The sequence below is a fragment of the Sminthopsis crassicaudata genome, chromosome 2, assembly GCF_048593235.1.
Source record: "Sminthopsis crassicaudata isolate SCR6 chromosome 2, ASM4859323v1, whole genome shotgun sequence".
Lineage (NCBI taxonomy): Eukaryota > Metazoa > Chordata > Mammalia > Dasyuromorphia > Dasyuridae > Sminthopsis > Sminthopsis crassicaudata.
The window spans coordinates 338,467,480-338,484,804 of NC_133618.1; the positions used below are offsets into that span (position 1 = coordinate 338,467,480).

At 33.0% G+C, this 17,325-nt stretch overlaps 1 protein-coding gene across 1 annotated transcript in view; it reads right to left on the bottom strand.

Moving 5' to 3' along the window:
* The window catches only part of NID2 (nidogen 2), a 99,120-nt gene that overhangs the window by 13,991 nt on the left and 67,804 nt on the right, over positions 1–17,325 (bottom strand). The window contains exons 13-15 of the mRNA XM_074290541.1: positions 10,614–10,835; positions 9,622–9,791; positions 906–1,035 (exon numbers count right to left, since the gene is read on the bottom strand). Of these exons, the coding sequence (XP_074146642.1) occupies positions 906–1,035; positions 9,622–9,791; positions 10,614–10,835 (522 nt within the window). The remainder of the gene's footprint in view (positions 1–905; positions 1,036–9,621; positions 9,792–10,613; positions 10,836–17,325) is intronic.

The window sequence follows — 17,325 nt, forward strand, 5'->3', positions numbered from 1 at the left end:
AAAAATCTGGAAGAGTAGAATAGGGAAGAGATCAATGATAGAATAAAGGGTCAATATGACCCTTTTTGAGTGCTGATCTTAGTGTCAGGAAGACTGGGTTAGAGTCCTTCCTCAGATACTTAGTAGATCAGTATACTATTGGAAAAGTTATAACCTTTCTGAGCTTCAAGTTTTTTCATCCAGAAAATGGTGATACAAGATTGTTGTGAGAGTCAGATGAAACAATGTATAAGTTAAAATAAACCTTAAATTATTATGTAAATATCAGCTATTATTATTTCATTTTTGCCTTCATATCAGAGTTCAGCATAGGGACGAACTGAACATTGGCATATGGTACCAAAACTTTAAAAAATTCTCGATTATTAATTGATTATTGAAGAAACCCTGAGCATGTTTAAATAAGTCAAATTGTCACAACTTTCCTTACACTCACTGACAAAATTTTTAAAAATTTAAAAATGAAGATGACCAAGGTCATTCTTTGTATCCTTTATGGTGAAAAAAATTATTTTTTGTGGCATTTTTTCTTAGTGTTTTATACCCTGATGTGCCTCAAAATGTTTCTCTTTTACATTAGAAGACATAGGAGGCGATGAGGATTTCAGTGTTAACAAGTATTAATCACCACCAAAATCTGCATTAATATTTTTACTCCTTTCTTTGGTGATACTCAAAGGACCTTCCTTATCCCTACATGCCACGTGTTGAATTATGATTATTAGAAAAGGGCTTGCATTTTGGGCAACATTATAGATGTAAAGAATTCAACCATTGTTGTTTGAAGGTAGTAGAAATGTAATATTGAGTAAAAAAGAAAATATAGCAGGACAGATTATAGACAAAATAGTCAAATAACCTGAAAATAAAGAAAAAACTAAATCTGAAATGTTGTTTTTCCCTACCTGAACTGATGACAATTTCAGGTTCATTGCCTAATTCCAGACTAGCTCGACTGATTACCCGCCCTGCAACATCCGTCCAGTATACCATCTTCTCCTGGCAATCATAGTCTATCCCTACAACAATGGAACCCTTTGAAAAACAAAACAGAAGAAAAATAATTAGGAATTATGTGATTGCTTTTATTCTTTTTAAGCTGTTTTATTAAAATAGCACCATTCTACATTATGGTCATATAGTCACAAAATCCATAGAAGGTTCCTCTACCATTACAATATACCCAACAATCTAATCTGTATTTGAAGACCTCCAGTGATTTCATGAGGTAGTACATTCTATTTTTGGATAGTTCTAAATAGCTAGTTAAGTTTTTCTTTATCTAAAATCCAAATCTGTCTTTCTGAAACATATTAATTGCTCTTTATTTTACCTTCTAGACCCAGCAGCATAATTATATTTTATTACTTGAGAAATAGCCCAAGTCATCTTTACTTGAGGTATATTAAATTGTATGTAACCCTTTATCCTTTACTTACTCAAACAACTTACATAGAGCTTCTAGGTTTTATGATATACCTATAAAATATTTCCTATTGTTTGAATTGTGACCTGCCCTAGACTTAAATCTTGATACTTTGAACTAGCTTCTATTGTCTCCAAACATTCTTGTCATCCTCAAAAATCGTTCACTTGATCCATCCATCCCTATAACTATAGTATCTTATCTTTCCTCCTTTTTTTGTGGCTAAACTTTGAGAAGGAGATCAGCAACTATTGTCTTCACTTAATTTCTTCAAATTCCCTATGATGTCAGTTTCCAATCTCACAATTCAATTGAAATTTCTTTATCTTAAGTTCCCAATGAGCTCTTAAATGCAGATCTAAAGACCTTTTCTCATAATGCATCTTTCTTGATCTCTGGGTAGCTTTTGACACTGTTGATCGTTCTTTTTTCCTTATTAGGTTCTTATCTTTGTGACACTGGTTCTCTTGGTTTTCTTCCTACTTATTTGATGCTCCTCAGTGTTATTTTGCTGGATGTCTTTTCAGATCATGCTGCTAATCATGGGTGTTCCTTAAAATTTTGCCCTGGACCCTTTTCTTTTCTCCCTCTTTACTACTTCTCTTGGCAATCATCCATGGATTCAATTATCATCTCTATGCAGAAGATTCCCAGGTCTATTCTATACAGTACGAACTTCTTTCCTGTGTGTAGGCCTGCATATCTAACTGCCTATTAAATATTTCAAACTGTATGTCCCATAGACATTTTCAACTCAATATGAAACTGAAATTATTATCTCTTTCCCTAAAACTTCCTTTCTTTTGAACTTCCCTATTATTATTGAAGGTATCATAATCCTTTCAGTCACTCAGGTTTGAAACCTGAATATCATCTTCATCTTATCTTATTACTCTCATCCCCCTCCATATAATATTTTGCCAAATAAATGATTTTATCTTTATAACATTTCTTTATAAAATTCTTATCATATTTCCTTCTCTCCTGTCTGCCACCACTCTGGTTCAGACGTTCATATCTTCATATATGAATTATTTACAATAATCTTCTTGGTTGACTTCCTTACCTCAAATATCTCCCCACTCCAATTTTTCCTACATTCTCTCTCTTTCTCTCTTTAATTTTATTTTTCTTGAGGGTTTTTTTAAATTTTGTTTTTTAGGGTGGGAAATCTGTTTCTTTCACACAATTTTTATGGAAATGTTTTGCATAACTTCACATGTGATTTCTTAATGGGGGCTTGGAGTGAGGATAAAGGAAAAAAATCTAAAACTCAAAAGTTTTTTAAAAACAAATGTAAAAAAAATTTGTTTTTAATGTAACTGGGGGAAATATTAAATTGATTAATTAATAAAAACTTAAAAAATAATCTTTATTTCTTATACAGTAATGTAGGTTTCATGTGTTATAAAAAGTGAATATTTTCTTAAATTTTAAAATTTTTTAAATTTTATTGAGACAGCACAAAAAGATCACAGAATTCCTGGGAATTACTTGCATTAAAAATGTTTTGCATGTTAAAAAATAATTTGACCCCTTTCTACTTTTCCAGTCTTCTTACATTTTACTCTCTTCTCTATATTCTATTATCCAGTCTGCTTGCTAGTTCTTGAACTCCCTCTGCTGACATTCCACTTTTCACTGGCTATCTTCCAAATTCTCAATTATATCCATCTTTGTCTTTATATTCTGGCTTCTCTGGAATTCCTTTAAGTCCTAACTAAAAGCCTACCCTTTAGCAAGAAGCCTTTCATGATCTCCCTTAATGCCTTTGTCTTCCCTTTTTTTTTTTCTAATTTATTCTGTATATATCTTGATTGACAATGTTCACATGTTGTCTTTCCCATGATACTGTGAGCTCCTTGAAGTCTAGGACTAATTGAAAACATTTTTTTTAATCCTAGTGCTTAGGACAATTCCTAGACTTTTGACTGGAGTGGAACCTGGAGCTAGAAATTAGGGAATTTAATTTTTAGCTCTAGGGCTTCTGATTCTGAATAACTATGTAGTCCTGGGCTCTCAATACCCTATGCCATCCAACCTCCATATTTCAGTATTCTTTATATCATAAGAGTAATATAAAGTCCTTAGAGATGACTGGGAGTTGAAGGAGTGAAATTTGGAAGATCAGCAGAAACTATCTGTCTCACTCCAGCAAAAGAGTAGTAGTATGTAGGATAGAAAACTCTAGCTCTGAGAACTGTCACATGTTTCAGCATAGTACTGGACAAACGGGAGCCAGCAGTGCCTTAACTATCATGTGCTTCAGTGTATCCTGGGAAAGTCTATCCCACATACTTCAAAACATGCCAGAAACTAGAACCTGGAGTATAGCTCAGCAAAAGGTAAGCTGCCAGACCCATATGGCCCAAAGCAGTACCAACTGCCCTCCCCCCACCTCCTCAGCATAGCATTTGACACAACATTCCCTTTTTCCCGTAAGGGCAACATCAGTGCAGCACCAGGTAATCTGCCAGGACCTATAACCCCTAGCACAAGAAGCTTACATCAATGCCCCTTTCACTCCAGGAGCACAGCTCAAATCTTTTAAATTTAAATTAAATTTAATTAAAAGGAAAAAGGCCAAAAAGATGAGCAAAAAAAATGACCAAAAAAATGTTAAGGACTATGCCTAGGTGAAGGGACAGGTCAATTCTCCAAGAGCCTCCACAGCTGTGAATCATTAAGACCTGAAGGAGTTGCAAAGCAGCCTTTATAGATGTTCCTCATGGATTGTAATAAAATGAATTGGAAGCAAGAGGAAGAGGAGAGAAGTCAGACAACATAACTGCCTCTCAGTGGAGAGGTCAGAGAACGCAACAACTGCCTCTTATTCTCCTTGTATCATCATCATTCTCTCACATGATGAGATCCATTCTACAGGTCTGAGTTAGTTTAAAATATCTATGGACACTACCCCAAAGCAAAACAAGACTCAAAAAACTCATGGGAGAGCTCAAAAAGGAGTTAAAAAATCATATAAGAAAAATAAAAAAAATTGGGAAAATAAATGAGTAATGCAAGAGAATTATAAAAAAAAAAAAAGAGTGAACAGCTTTGAAAAATAAAAAAACTGCTTAAAAAGTAGAAGTAGCCAAATAAAAAAGGAAATACAAAAATCCTGAAGAAAGTGAAAAAAACCAACCCAACTTCTTTAAAAGTACAATTGGCTAAACAGAAAAATGTAATTAATAGTTAATTAAATAACAAAAGTTAATAGAGGAAAACAGTTCCTTAAAATTTTAAATTGGGCAAGTGGAAGCTAATGGCTCTCTAAGCCATCAAAAATCAAACAAATTCAAAAGAATGAAAAAAATAGAAGAAAATTTAAAATATACTTGGGGAAAAACAATTGTTTTGGAAAACAAATCCAGAAGAGACAATGTCAGAATCACCAGACTTGGGGCAGTAAGTAGCGCAGTGGATAGAGCACCAGCCTTGAATTCAGGAGGACCTGAGTTCAAATCTGGTCTCAGACACTTAACACTTCCTAGCTGTCTGACCCTGGGCAAGTCACTTAACCCCAGCCTCAGGGGAAAAAAAAAAACCCAAACCAAAACAAACAAACAAACAAACAAAAAACAGAATCACCTGGCTATCTGAAAGCCATAATCAAAAGGAGAACTCAACTCCTTTCAAGAAATTATTAAGGAAAACTTCCCTGAAATTCTGGAACCAAGGGGCAAAATTGACATTGAAAAAATTCACTGATCACCTCAGGAAAGAGATTCCTAAATAAAAATTCCAAGGAATATTATAGTCAAATTTCACAACTATCAGGTCAAGGAAAAAATACTGTAAGTGGCCAGATATTGGGTAGTCACAATCAGGATTACACAGGATTTGGCAGCTGCGACATTAAAAGATCAGAGGTCATGAAACATGGTATTCTGAAAGATTAAGCAGCTAGAAATACAACCAAGAATCAACTCTTCAGCAAACTTGAGCATATTACATGAAGGGAGAAAAAAGTCATTCATGAAATAGAAGGATATCAAACGTTCATAAGAAAATCCAAATTAAACCAAAAATTTGATTTCCAATATAAAGACCCAAGAGAAGCACTAACAGGTAAAAAGGAAAAAGAAAACATAAGAGATTCAAGAGCTAAACTGTTTGCATCCTTACACAGAAAATGATATTAAAATTCTTTATTACAGCCACAAAGAATATACATAGACAAAGAGTTTATAGCCTCTTTGTACCCTTTTACCCTTTGACTGAATGACATAAAAAAAATTAAAAGATAAGAAAGAAGGTGCAGAAGGAAGAAAGAGGTAAATTATTTCACTTGAAGTGGAATAAAAAACATATTAAACTGTAGGAGAAGATGAGAGGGCAGGCAAAAGATATTGCTTGAATATTACTTTCTTCAATATTAGCTCAGAAAAGGAATAATATACATAATCAGTTGAATACTGAAGTTTTCTTAACTAATAGGAAAGTAGGAGGGCAGAAAATTAAGTAAAAGGAGTAAGAGAATGACAGAAGGGAAGGAAAATGCAGGGACATGGTAGACAAAAGCAAAACATTGGCGAGGAGGGAAAGGGTGAAAGGAGAAAGAGGATAAACATGAAGAAAAATAGAATGGACAGAAATATACAGTGGATGTGAATGGAATGAATTCTCCCATAAAATGGAAGTGAATAGCAGAGTGAATCAAAAAGCAGAATATGTTGTTTACAAGAAACACTCTTGAAGCAGAGAAACAAACATGGAAATAAAGGTAAGAAGGTGAAGTAGAATCTATTATGCTTTGATTGAAGTGGAAAAAAAAAAGCAAGGGCAGCAATCCTGATTTCAGACAAAGCAAAAAAAAAAAAAATAGATCTAAAAGGAAACTACATCTTGCAAATGGAGCTAATATGCTCCATGAAGCAATATAAATACTAAACATATATGCACATAAATGGTTATCCTGCAAATTCTTAAAGGAGAAGTAAAGCGAGAGAGTCAGACCATATTAATGAGGAACCTCAATTGTCCCCTCTCAGAACTTGATAAATCCAACCAAAAGTAGATAAGAAATTAAGAACAGCATATTAGAAAAATTAGACATGATAGATCTTTGGAGAAAACTGAATGGGAACCAAAAGAAATATACCTTTTTCTTAGTAGCATATCACACCATCACAAAAAATTGACCATGTATTTGGACGCAAAACCATACAATTCAAATGTGCAAAAGTAGAAATATTATATGTATTATTTTTTGATAATAAAGCAATAAAATTACATACCAATGTATGTAAGCCAATTTAATACTAAAGAGTAAGTGCATCAAAGAAAAAATCTTAGAAACAATCAATAATTTAATAAGAGAGAATGATGACATGAAAACATACCAAAATTTATGGGATGCAGCCAAAGCAGTACTTAGTGGAAATTTTATTTCTCTAAATTCTTACATTAACAAAATGGGAAAAAAGAACAGCTCAAAAAATTGGGCATGCAGCTAAAAATGTGAAAAATAACAAATTAAAAATTCCCCAATTGATCAGCAAATAGGAAATCCTGAAAATCAAAGGTAAGATTAATAATACTGAAAGTAAAAAAAAAAATTGAGCTAAAAAATAAATCTAGGAGTTCATTATATGAAAAAAAATTAAGTTAGATAAGCCAGTTGTTCATTTTATTATAAAAAGAAATAAGAAAACCAAATTATCAGCATCAAAAATAAAAAAGCTTAAATAACCACTACTGAAGGAGAAATCATTGGAAAATATTTTGTCCAATTATCTATCAATAAATCTGACAACCTGCATGATGAACAGGCAGATTTCAGAAAAACCTACAAAAGACTTGTACAAACTGATGCAAAATGAAATGAACAGAACTTAAGGAAATGTTGTTAATACTATCAGTGACATTGTGTTATGATCAACTATGAATGATGCAGCTCTTCTTAGCAGCATGATCCAAAACAAGTACAAAGGATTCAGGAAGGAAAATGGTCTAAACATCCAAATAAAAAGCTGATAAACTCTGAATGCAGCTCAAAGATTGTTTTTCCCCCATTTACTTTATCTTTTTTCATGACTTATTCTTCCTTTTGATCTGTTTTTTCTTTCACAATTGTGAAATATATTTTATATGATGGCATATGTATAACCTATATCAAGTTGCTTACTATTATCAAAAGAAGAAGTAAGGAGGAAGAGAAAAAATTTTGGAACTCAAAATTTTGCAAATATCAATGCTAAAAAAATGTCTTGACACAAGACTTGGAAAAAATGCTAACATCATCTTGCTGACAAAAGTCAAACTGTCAAACTAAAGTTTTTTCAGCAACAATGTGTAGCTGTGAGAATTCAACTATGAGGAAAACCATGTGGTGCTGAGCACCACAAAATCAATACTTTTAAACTGTGGTGCTACAGAAGACTTTTAAGAGTCCCTTGGACAGCAATGAGATCAAATCAGTTCATGCTTACAAAATTAATTCAGGCTATTCCCTGGATGGTCAAATACTGCAACTGAAACTTAAATCCTTTGGCTTACATAATAACAATATGGGACTCATTGGAAAAGACCCTGATATTGGGGAAAGATTGATGGAAAGGGAAAAGGGGTCAGCAGAAGATGAGATGAATAGACAGTGTTATGGAAACAGTGAATATGAACTTGGAAAGACTTCAAGAAATAGCAGAAAACAGAAAGGCCTGGAATCCATAAGATCATTAAAAGTCAGATATAACTAAATGACTTAACAATAAATACAAGTTCTACCAAAAGAAAACTTGTTAAAAAAATAATATTTGGCAGACTGAATCTTTCTTTGAAAAATAGGACATAACTGGGAATCTAGATGATTCAGTGGATAGAGCCCTGGTCCTGAGTTAAATTAAATACCTGAGTTAAAATTTAGCTACCAACTGTATGATATTGGAAAAGTCTCTTAATCTTTGTTTGCCAAGGAAGCAGCTGAATGGATCAGTGGATAGGATGATGGACTTAAGAGTCAGGAAAACCTGACTTCATATCTGGGCTCTGTTATGTGCTAGCTGTGTGACCATGGGCAAATAACTCTATTTTTTTTTTTTGCCTTAATCCACTAAAGAAAGAAATGGCAAATTATTTTAGTATCTTCTTCCATGGATGTTATAGTTATGACCATATTTATATATATACATATATAGTTATAGTTATATGATTGAATTCAGTGGGAAAAAAAACCCAAAATAATTGTTCAAACTTTGTTAGCTGTAGGACTGCCTGAATTTGTATTGAGACCTTCAGATCAACTGTAGCTTTACATAAAAATAAAATCTCTAGGATGCCAAGTATACCAAAAATCCAGGTGGTCATCCAGGAGAATAATTTCTAAGGTTGAATCCTATGTTCAGAATAATTTCAAGATTTCTAAGGAAGGAATGTTCAAGTACATATTTCTCAAGATATGGTTTGAAATCCCACATTACATTCTGTCCCACTTTTCTCATCCTGTCAGCAATATTTCCAGAAACATAGTCAACTAAATGTAGATGATTTAAAATGAGAGGAATTTTTTTGGTATTTAAAAATAATTTCTTGGTTTTCAACTTTTTTTTCTTTAGAAAAATATTGTTAAGATGCCAGAATATGCACTAGTAATGACAGTTATTTCCTAATCTTAAATCCCTGTTCTCCCAGACCCTAAATCAAAGTTCAGTCAAATAGAACCAGAATTAGAAAACATCCTCTGAAAAGGTTTAGTCGTCTCTCTTCAGAAAGAGGGGGTTTAACACAAACTCTATAAAGGACCTGGAATAGGTACTAACTACAGTGATCCTATTGATCCTGAATTTTGAGTTTTTTTCAAATAAGCTGCCCCTTCAAGAAAAGAGTGATGAGTTTGTTATTTATATTTCCAAGATATCTTTAAGTGAGATTCCTTAAGGTGTCATCCCATTTTCACTCATATGGCTTTGTAGGATTTGCAATTTCCTATTTGAATTTCTATATGTTGAGTAGGACATACCTAATAACCACAAAGTCTCTCTTTCCACCACTTACAAACTCTAAAAATAATTATTTTTGGTAAAATTAGAACTATATCATGTCAGAAATAGTTTTGCCATGTATAGATAACAGACTTATATGTCCTTACCAGCTGCATGAGGGGGCTATGACAAAATAAAACACATGATGGCTTTAAGCATGGAGAGAAGCTATGCATACTAGTGATAAAGTTCCTCTTGAGGAATATACTTTACATGCAGTGATAGAAGTGTCTTGGCTGTTTCTTTCTGTAGCCTGGTTCCATTGAGAGGTAGGTAGCCAATCTGTTGGCCTTGAGCATAGAGCAGGAATGTTCCCACAGATGGTGGTATCACATCAGGACATGGGGATGGCAGAATGGTGGGGGGAGCAATGCTTGGTATACCTGTCATGGGAAGAAGGAAGAAGAGACAAAGGCAAGAAAAAGAAAAATTAGTTAAATTACATTTCCTTTACATCAGTCTTCAAAATCTAAGCCTCTTCACTCAACAGATTTGCTCCAGATGTCCTTTTAAATAAAATTTGGATTTCTAGGAGGATTTTTTTAAAAAGTAAGTTATGGAAATTTGCCTGTTATTCATATGAAGGAAAATACAGATGGGATATATTTTACAATTAAGAAAAAAACAAACTTTGGGTTGGTGCCCAGTTTGACAAGGAAATTTCTTTCATACTGAGTTCCTTGAGATACAAAAAGAAGAGGGAGAAAGTAATTGTGATGGAAAGGACCATATAGTTTCATAAATTCCAGATGTTCTAATGAAAAAGTTAAAATGAGACCAAACCTTAAATCTTATTTTATTTTGACAGGGTGGATGGTGAGGTCTGTACTTGTGATTTCATTGGTATTGGGAATCCTTAATGAGGAAATTTCCTCTGACAATTATGTTGTATTTTATAACCTTAGAGAATTACCTGGAAAATTCAATCTCATAATCAGAATATCTAAGAGGCAGATGTTTCTGGCTCTGAGGATCCTTCTTTATTCCCTATTTCAACCTGCCTCCTAAATATATACCAAAATATTCTGTATTCAAGATTATAAATAATTATCTCAAATTTATTGATTTTTCCTTTCCTTCTATCCTTCCTTTTTAGGCACTTTCTTTCCCTGGAGAACAAGTAGCCTAGGATTTAGTGAAATGTTTAACCAGTATCATGGATTTTTCTTGTATGCCATACATTGAAACTGTTAAGTGGTGCTTACATGCAGGAGTGATGCCTGGCTGTGATCTAGTTCCTTCAATTTCTCTGCCATTCTTATCCACACACCAACAATAGTTGCTGTTTCCATGACATTGTAAAGGGTTAAAATGGCCAAACTCATCACACTGTGGAACATACTGATCTTCTCGAGGTCTGCCACCATAGTGCTCCAGAAGACTTTCCCTCCAGCGCTCACAAACTGTTTGTGGTCCCTGTGTAGATTCTAAAGTAAGAAAGAAAAATCTCTTATTTTTAATTTTTTTTAGCTTACTTCTATTTTATTTTTTTTATTTCATGTAAAGATAGTTTTCAACATTTATTTTGTATGATTTTGAGTTCCAAAGTTTTTTCTCCCTCCCATACTTCCTCCCTCCCCAAGGCAGCAAGCAATCTGACATAGGTCAGATACAATCATTTTAAAAATATTTTCATATTAGGTTGTGAAAGAAAAATCAGAATAAAAGGAAAAACCAGGAGAAAGAAAAAACAAATGATAAAGGTGAAAATAGTATGCTTTGATCTGTATTCAGTTTCCATAGTTATTTTTCTGGATGTGGATGGCATTTTCCATCCCAAGTCTGTTGGAATTGTCTTGAATCAATACATTGTTGAAAAAAAATTAAGTCTATTACAGTTGATTATCACATAATCTTGTTGTTTCTCTAAACAATGTTCTCCTGGTTCTGCTCACTTCATTCAGCATCACTTTATGAAAAGTCCTTCCAGGCTTTTCTGAAATCAGCTTGTTCATTATTTCTTATAGAACAAAACTGTGATATATATTTACATATCATAACTTATTCAGCCATTCACCAATGGATGGGAGTCTATTCAATTTCCAACTCCTAGTCACCATAAAAAGAATTGCTACAAACATTTTTGCGCATATGGATCCTTTTCCCTCTTTTATGATCTCTTCGAGATACTGATCTAATAGTGACACTGCTAACTCAAAGGATATGCATATTATTAAAACTCTTTGGGCATAATTCCAAATTGCTCTCCTGAATAGCTGGATCAGTTCACAACTCCAACAAAAATATTCCAGTTTTCCCACATTCCCTCCAACATTTAACATTATCTGTTCCTGCCATCTTACCCAATCTAATAGGTTCAAATCTATTATGTAACCAATAAAATAAATTGCTTTAATTTGCATTTCTCTAATCAATAGTGATTTAGAGCATTTTATGTGATTATCAGTGGTTTTAATTTCTTTATCTGAAAATTGTTCATGTCCTTTGATCAATTGAGGAATGACTTGTATTCTTATAAATTTAACTCAGTTCTCTATATGTTTTAGAAATGAGGCCTTTATTAGAAAAAGTGTTTCCAAGCTTTCTGCTTTTATTCTAATTTTGACTGAATTGGTTTTATTTGCGCAAAACCTTTTAAATTTGATGTACTCAAAATTATTTATCTTATGTTTCATAATGTTCTCTATTTCTTGTTTGGTCACAAATTCTTCCCTCTTCCAAAGATCCAACAAGTAAACTATCCTTTGTTCTCCTATAGTATCACTTTTTATGTCTAAATCATGAACCCATTTCGACCTTTCCTTGGTATAGGGTATGAGATATTAGTTAATACCTGGTTTCTAAGCCTTACTATTTTCCTATTTTCTCAGAAATTGATGTCAGGCAGGTCTTATCCCAGAAGCTGGAGTCTATAATAGTATGTAGTAGTCTATAGTAGGTACAATGACGAATCCACTGATCCACCACTCTTTTTCTTAGCTAGCACTAAATGGTTTTGATGACTCCCACTTTAAAAAATGGTTTTGTAAGGCCCCTTTCCTTTGTATTTTCCCCCCATTAATTCCCTTGATATCCTTGACATTTTTCTCTTCTTGGTGAATTTTGTTATCATTTTTTCTAGCTCTATAAAATAAATTTTTTGTCAGTTTGGCATGGAGTGTCAAAAGTAGAGTAATAGTTTAAGTAAATTAATCTAGGTAGAATTGTCATTTTTATTATATTAGCTCAGCCTATCATTTGATATTTTCCCAACTGTTTAGATCTGACTTTATTTATATGAAAAGTGTTTTGTAATTGTGTTCATAAAGTTCCTGGGACTATCTTGGCAGGTAGATTCCAAAATATTTTATATTTCTACAGTTATTTTAAGTGGGATTTCTCTTTCTGACTTTTACTGCTGGGCTTTGTTGTTAATGTATAAAAATGCCAATGATTTATATAAGTTTATCTTATATCTTGAAACTTTGTTAAAGTTGTTAATTTTTTTCAACTAGTTTTTAGTTGATTATCTAGTGTTCTCTAAACATACCATCATATCATTTGCAAAGAATGATAGTTTTGTTTCATTGTTGCCTACTCTAATTCTTCCAATCTCTTTCTTCTTTTTTCGGTAAAGCTAACATTTCCAGTATAATATTAAATAACAGTGGTGATAGCAGAAATTCTTATTTCACTCCTGAAACCCCCTTACAGATAATGCTTGCAGATAGCTTTATATAGATGCTGCTTATAATTTTAAGGAAAACTCAATTTATTCTTATTTTCTCTAATACTTTTTAATAGGAATGGGGACTATATTTTGTCAAATGCTTTTTCTGAGTCTGTTGAGATAATCACATGATTTCTGTTAGGTTAATAATATTGATAGTTTTCCTGATATTGAACCAGACCTGAATTCCTGGTATAAATCCTATCTAGTCATAGTGTATTATCCTGATGATAAATTGATGTAATCTCTTTGCTAATATTTTAAGATTCTTGTATCAAAATTCATTAAGAAAATTGCATAATTTTCTTCTTGTTTTGGCTCTTCCTGGCTTAGGTATCAGCACCATATTTATGTCATAAAAGGAATTTGCTATGACTCCTTTGCCTATTTTTCTAAATAACTGATGTAATATTGTAAATAAATGTTTTTAGATGTTTGGTAGAATTCATTTGCAAATCCATCCAGTCCTGTAGAATTTTTTTCTTAGGGAGGTCAACTTCTTTTTTTAAAAATGGGATTAAATATTTTATTTCCTCTTCTGTTGATAGAAAAGTCTTTTCTTGAGGACCAAGTAGAGAATTCAATACACATGTTCTGAGCCCAAGCCCCACTTATATCCAATCAACAAAGAAAATCCCTATTCCTGGACCTGATTTCTCTACAAGAGCTTTGAAAATTCCCATAGAAGCACTGTATCAACATGAAGAAAAAGACAGCCATTTTCATTGTTTTCTCTTAAGTATTTTTTTTTCATCAAGGCTCAGCAATCAAAAAAAAAAAATGAGGATACATGCTAAAAGCAAGATGAAGGAGCTTAACTTAAGAAGAAATGTTCTGAAGCTGAAAGAGATATAAGATACACAGGAATTTTTATTTCTTTCCCCAAAATTTCTCCACTGAGGTACAGTACAGAAGAGTTTCCCTTCTAGATTTATCCACTGTCCCTTCTGAAGCATCAATATAGATTTTCATTAGGAAATGAATTCAATCTCTATGGCTCTGGGAATCAAATTAATTCTTATTCTATTTAAGTTCTAGTATATAAAAGGGTAGGCAGAGGGAATAAGCTTTTATGAAGTGTCTAGTTTGGGAAAGGAATTGTGTTAAGCACTTTGCAAATGTTATTTGATTTGAAAGGCTGACATATACCCCCACACACATATGTATGTGTATACACATACACATATATATAATAATTAAATTCAATACATATATTAAGTGCTTGTAAGTTCTAGGTGACATCAAGATGATTATAACATCAAACAAGGCATTTATTTATGAAAATATTGTATGTATATATACACATGTAAAATGTACATATATTATAAAGCACATAATATGTGTATATTCTTTTAAATATAAAATACATTCTTACATATATATCAATTAATAAATATTATTAAGTACCTATTATATGCCAATCACTAAGCTAAGCACTGGGAATACAAAGATAGGTAATAGGAGAGAAAATATGAAAACAAATATATTTGTATATTTTGCAATATACAATATTATAAAAAGTAAGAGAAGGAATTAAGGTAGGTTGGGAAAGGCTTTCTATAGAAGATAATATTTTGGTTGGGATTTAAAGGAAGACAGGGAATCAGTACTTAGAATGGAGTAGAGAGATCATTCTAGTCACGAGGGATAGCCAGAAAGAATGCCTGGAGTTAAGAAACAGAATTCACCAGGAAATCAGGATTATCAAAGAACATTTGACAGAGAGTAAAGTATAACATTTGACAGAGAGAAAAGGTAAGAGAAAAGTAGGTTATGAAAGACTTCAAATGCCAAACACAGAATTTTGCATTTGATCTTGAAGGCAATAGGAAGCTACTGCAGTTTGCTGGATGGGGAGATATATATATATATATATATATATATATATATATATATATATATATATATTTTGAAATGGTTAGACTTGCTTTTTAGAAAAATTACTTTAGTGGCTGACTAATGGATTGATTAGAATGGGGAGAGACTTCAGACAGGCAGACCCACTACTGAGCTATTGCAGTAGTGATGTGATGAGGCCTTGAATAGTGGCAAAGTCAGACAGAAAGGGAAAAGTAGAAATATTTGAGATGTAGGAAAATTGAAACAGTAATGCCTTGTTGGCAGAATTTTGGACTGATCCAACGATTCTGGAGAGCAATTTGGAATTATTGCTCAAGAGGCTACCAAACTGTGCATTGCCTTTGACCCACCAATACCACTATTAGGTCTGTATCCCAAAGAGATCATAAAGAAGGGAAAAGAACCTACATGTGCAAAAAGTCTATTGCAGCTCTTTTTGTGGTGGCAAGGAACTGGAAATTAAGGAGACACCCATCAACTGGAAAACAGCTGATAAGTTGTGGTATATGTACAAAATGGAATATTATTATTCTATAAGAAATGATAAGCAGGCAGAGTTTTAGGATACCTTAAAAGACTTGCATGAGCTGATGCAGAGTGGTCAGAAAAATCAGAAAATTATACACAATAATAGCAACACTCTGTAATGATTAACTATGATACATAGTTCTTCTCAGTAATGCAATAATTCAAGATAATTCCAAAGGACTGGTGATAGAAGATGCTGATGAAAAAAAAAAAAAAAACTATGGAGTTTTAATGAAGAGCAAAGCATAACATTTTCACTTTTTTTCCTTTGTTGTTATGTTTCCTTTTTGTTCAGAGTTTTCCTTTACAACACAATTAATGTGGGAATTTGTTTAGCAGGCCTGTACATGCAAAACCTACTTAAAATTGCTTGCTATTTTGGGGAGGGCAGAGGGAAAGGAGGGAAAGAAAATTTGAAACTCAAAATCTTATAAAGACAATGTTGAAAGCTATTTTTATGTCATTGAGGAAAAATAAAATACTATTAAGTAGAAAAAATATCAGGCATATAGTACAAGATATCTGAATGACAGTTGGTGAGATAAGATTAGAGATCATCAGTAGACATACTGGGGAAGGAAAGATAGATTTGAAAATCATCAATATAGAGATGGTAGTCAAGGCTATGTAAGCTGATTAAATCATTAAGTAAAGTAGTATAAAGGGAAAACAAAAGAAGGCCAAGGTCAGAACTATGAGAAATACCTACAGTTAGAAGGTGAATCTGGAGGAGGATTCACCAAAGGAAACAGACAAGGAATGGTCCAGTAAGTAGAAAGAAAATCAAGAGAAAGAATGGTATCCTGGAAATCTAGGGAGAAAAGAGTATCAAAGAGGAGTGATCGAGAGTGTCAAAATTGCAAAAAGATCATGGAGAAAAAACCAATGGATTTGACAGCTAAGATCATTCATAACTTTGAAGAAAGCAGTTTCAGTAGAGTGATAATATCAGAAGTCAGATTATAGGGGATTAAGAAGAGAGTGAGAGGAGAGAAAGTGGACATATCTGTTCTAGGTAATCTTTTTGAATAATTTAACTACTGAGGGTAGAAGAGAGAAAGGACAATAGTTAGTAGAGGTGGAAGTATCAAGTGAGAATTTTTCTGGAAAGGAAACATGAGCTTATTCGGACTTAAGAGGAAATAAGCCACTAGAGGAAAAGAAATTGAAAATAAATGAAGAGCAGGGATGACAGAGGGAGAAATCTATTGGAGGAGATGTAAAGGAATGAGATCATTTAAAGAAGCAGAGGAATTAATCCTTACCAAAGATTGGTAAAGATTAAGGCCACTTCATAATGTAATTAGTGCATAATTTTTATGGAGAATACTTGGCTTCTTTTTTTGAATCATCATCCTTATATTCCTTCTTTCTAACCCTGTGTGTACCCAAAAATTTATCTTGGGCCTTTTTTTCTTCTCTATCAACACATCTTGCTGATTTCATCAGTTCTTATCAATTGAGCAGCAATTTATTGTTGAACATTTCCAATTGTGTGTTCTATAGGCAACTTAATGTATCCAAAGTAGAACACATTATCTTTTCCCCAAAACTATTGCAATACTACAAGTGGAAGATGATGAGTCTGTACCAGGTTGGTGGCTTTGAATGTGGAGAGATGTAGGTATAGATATGTATATATATATATATATACAGAAAGAGAGAGAGAGAGAGAGAGAGAGAGAGAGAGAGAGAGAGAGAGAGAGAGAGAGAGAGAGAGAGAGATGTCTATAAATCTTGGATGACAGAATATTATTGTTCTATAAGATATGATGAGCAGGCAGAGTTTTAGGATACCTTAAAAGACTTATATGAGCTGATGCAGAGTGAAGTCAGAAAAATCAGAAAATTGTACACAA